Source organism: Atta colombica, unplaced genomic scaffold, assembly GCF_001594045.1.
Source record: "Atta colombica isolate Treedump-2 unplaced genomic scaffold, Acol1.0 scaffold207, whole genome shotgun sequence".
NCBI lineage: Eukaryota > Metazoa > Arthropoda > Insecta > Hymenoptera > Formicidae > Atta > Atta colombica.
The window spans coordinates 2,377,917-2,381,245 of NW_017259302.1; the positions used below are offsets into that span (position 1 = coordinate 2,377,917).

Consider the following 3,329-nt stretch of genomic DNA (forward strand, 5'->3'; position numbering starts at 1 on the left):
ATTTAATTATATTTGATTTTAAATTAAAAAGATTCTTTTCTAAGAATTACAAAAAGAAAATTTCTACATATATTTACGTTTCATGGCACAACCTAAAAATTCGTTGCATTTTATATGTAGTTATGTTAGTAATAATTCTTGCCATGCAAGAATCTTTGACTCTTTGGTTTTAAATGTAATATGTACGAATGTTTTTATATGTGCCTAAAACTTATACCAACATTGACAATAAATTTACAATCAATAAGCAATGATTGCTGAATGTTGCTGAATTATACATAAAATGTACATGCATGTACAACATGATATATAGTGTTTCCTAATGAATTGATGGAATGTTGTGTTTAAAGATGAACAGGGAAGTATGCAGTTCAAACATAGAATATAAAATTACCTTTTAACGTCATAAATTCTGCTTCATATTTCTTCAGTTTCTTTAACGTCACTGAACAAGCTAACTTCATAACATAGCGTGCAACTTCTTCGTTTCGGCAACGTTTTGGTAAGTGCACCCGGAAGTATTTCAATATGCTCTCAAAATCTAATTGTAATAATTCTTTTTTACAAAGCTGAAAAATAAAATTACTTTTTTTAGCATATACATTATTTATAAAATAAATGTAAGAAAAATGTCAATTAAATTAACAAAATAATTATATAATTTGTCTATATATATATATATATATATATATACACATCTTATGAACTTTTTAAATTGTTTCTAATAGCCTACCATCAACAAAGCGAGAGCGACTTGGAATAATGTGTCGAGTCCTTGTAAAAGAAATACGTCCAAGATATGAAAGACAAGATATAATGGAAATCTAGCAGTAAATAGAGTTAGAAACCATTGTGCGGCAAACATGTGCGTTTCTACACCGCGATCACAGAAATGCTTATATAGTTCCGGTAATTGATCCTAGAAGCAAAATGTAAAGAGTGTAGCTTCGTGCATAACTCATTGTAATATAAATGTCAGATTATTATACATATAGATTGGTCATGGCTTACTTCTATTAAACGATTTAGTTGGTAAAATCGCATGTAAAGGTTGTCAAATCTATCCTTGTATAAATCTCGAAGACCATAGTCATACATTAATTTAACCAGAACACAGAATGCTTGTTCTTCGGGCATCTAAAAGAAATACCAATCCATTCGTTTTTGTCAATAAATATTTTACAAAAAGTTACAAAATATCATTTATAAAGAACTCAACTGCCACTTCAACAAAATCAAATTTCTATAAAACTATTTAGTAACTACTTACATGGAGTAACAGACTAGCAACTAAGAAACTGAGGCCCTGACAATACCCAACTTCTTCATCGTGAACAGCATATGCTTTACTTATTCTGTATAAAGAGTCTTGCCCTAAACCACCTGTTTCCTTAAAGAAATCATGGGCTGGAAATGTTCTATTAATATCCCTTAAAATTACGCTCTCACAGCTGCTTTCCTGTATATTTATTATCAAAATTCATGTTATAGAAAAGATTATTAACCATGTTTTACTATATGATATTATACAAAGTACTTACTTTCGTAATTAACATTCTATATTTGTCCATCATCTCTTGTGAATTGTCACAGTTACTCAAACGTTGCCAAACTTCACCGCGTAAAGCTTCAGGAATTCCTTGTTTTGTCAGTTTTATAAGAAGTTTTGGACGTTGCTCGTTAACTTGCCAACTATCTAAAACTTCAGCCCAACTAGCCAGTTCATCTGCCGAGCAATCCTTAGAGACTTCGCCTGTACCACTTAACATAGGTTCATCCCCATCTAAACGTAGAAATCAAAACGTTAGTAAATATATATTTTGTATTATTAAATTAATAAGACAATTCTTTTCCATGTTGAATTTATTACCTGAATCTATTTCTTCTTTAGGTGTAAGTGTGTCAATACTAGTTAAAGAAGGCGATCTAATTAAAGATGCCAGATTTAAAGCAAGATTTAATCTGTTTCTATCTAATTCACCAGATGTTTCTATACTTTGTACTTCATAATGTATCTCTGTACCATCTCCAGAAATTATCTATTATAAAAAAATTAATATAGAAATGAAAAATAACATATATATAAATGTAACAAACTAAAATATATTTATTTATAAATACATTTATCGCTCACCTCTTTTGAATTAAGATAAAATTGTTGCACCAGATTCCTTTTATTAAAATACCAAAATCTCTCGTTTTGCGGAAATACTTTAACTGATGTTTCTATCACAAATCTTACTGGCTCTCGAATATCTCTAATAACCAGATCGACGGCTATAGTCATGAAAGTTTTACCCTCTCTGGGAGTTTCTATATTAAGTGTCTCCAAAGCGGGATCCGCAGGATCCCAACGTCCACAAATATTATAACATTGTTTGTCTTGCATTATTGGTCCAGTATTAACTTGCTGCAAAATTGTTGTAATATTGCGAACATCTGAGCTGATTATAGACATAAAATTAACTTGCTGGTGTGAATCTCGTTTTACCATCTCGAGTAGTCGCATATCACTGTGTTTAACATTTCGTCCAGGACTAACAAGAACTCCGAAACATCTCTCGACTTCAAGCGTAATGCCACCTTCTTTACTAGAGACTTGCTGGATACTCAAACAAACTTGTTTTGCCACATTACTTCGTAATTTGAAACAATTTCTATCCTTAGGAACTGTACTAAAACTACCTTTTCCATCCTCTTCTTTTATTTCCATAGTGACTTCAAAAATAAATACTCTAGAATTAACTTTTTCACCAGCATTGAAACCATTAAAATCACTGCCTGTTAAAGAACTTGTCATTGAACGCGGTATTCTGTGGAATGCTTTTGAAAAACAGGCTGATACTTGTCCGACCTACATAAATTAAAATGTACATTATTTTATACATATTAATATTATACATATATATATGTATATGTACATGTATTTAAAAATGACAAAATATATTTATCTCTCGTAACATATGTGTTTTTAAATGTTTTAATATCAATAACATACTTTATATATTAAAATGCTTATAATAAATTATGAAATCAAGAAAGTATTTATAGAATATAGCTCTATAATTATAGTTTTTATTTACATATATATGATAATTAGTGTAAAACGTACCGCTTCTGGTATATCACAGCGGAAAACATGACATTGATAAATGGCAGATTCTAAAGTATCACCGTGTGACCATGTAAAAGCAAAACATGCTGCACATGAACCAGTACTCTCACCACGTGCATAAAACAGAATACGTTGCACTTCATAACGTGCAATAGCTTGTTGTGTTGCTGCATCATATAAACTAAAAAAAATTACGATACATATTATGTAATTA

The 3,329-nt window shown here is 30.2% G+C and overlaps 1 protein-coding gene across 2 annotated transcripts in view; it reads right to left on the reverse strand.

The window, feature by feature from the left end:
- LOC108687540 (rab GTPase-activating protein 1-like) overlaps positions 1 to 3,329 on the reverse strand; it is a 9,642-nt gene that overhangs the window by 4,524 nt on the left and 1,789 nt on the right. The window contains exons 5-13 of one of the 2 annotated variants that reach the window (XM_018193360.1): positions 3,113 to 3,296; positions 2,492 to 2,854; positions 2,135 to 2,410; positions 1,871 to 2,039; positions 1,542 to 1,783; positions 1,271 to 1,459; positions 1,012 to 1,137; positions 734 to 919; positions 395 to 569 (exon numbers count right to left, since the gene is read on the reverse strand). In XM_018193360.1, coding sequence (XP_018048849.1) covers positions 395 to 569; positions 734 to 919; positions 1,012 to 1,137; positions 1,271 to 1,459; positions 1,542 to 1,783; positions 1,871 to 2,039; positions 2,135 to 2,410; positions 2,492 to 2,854; positions 3,113 to 3,296 — 1,910 coding nt within the window. Of the gene's footprint in view, positions 1 to 394; positions 570 to 733; positions 920 to 1,011; positions 1,138 to 1,270; positions 1,460 to 1,541; positions 1,784 to 1,870; positions 2,040 to 2,134; positions 2,855 to 3,112; positions 3,297 to 3,329 lie in introns of both variants that reach the window. The other variant, XM_018193359.1, reaches the window with a different exon arrangement.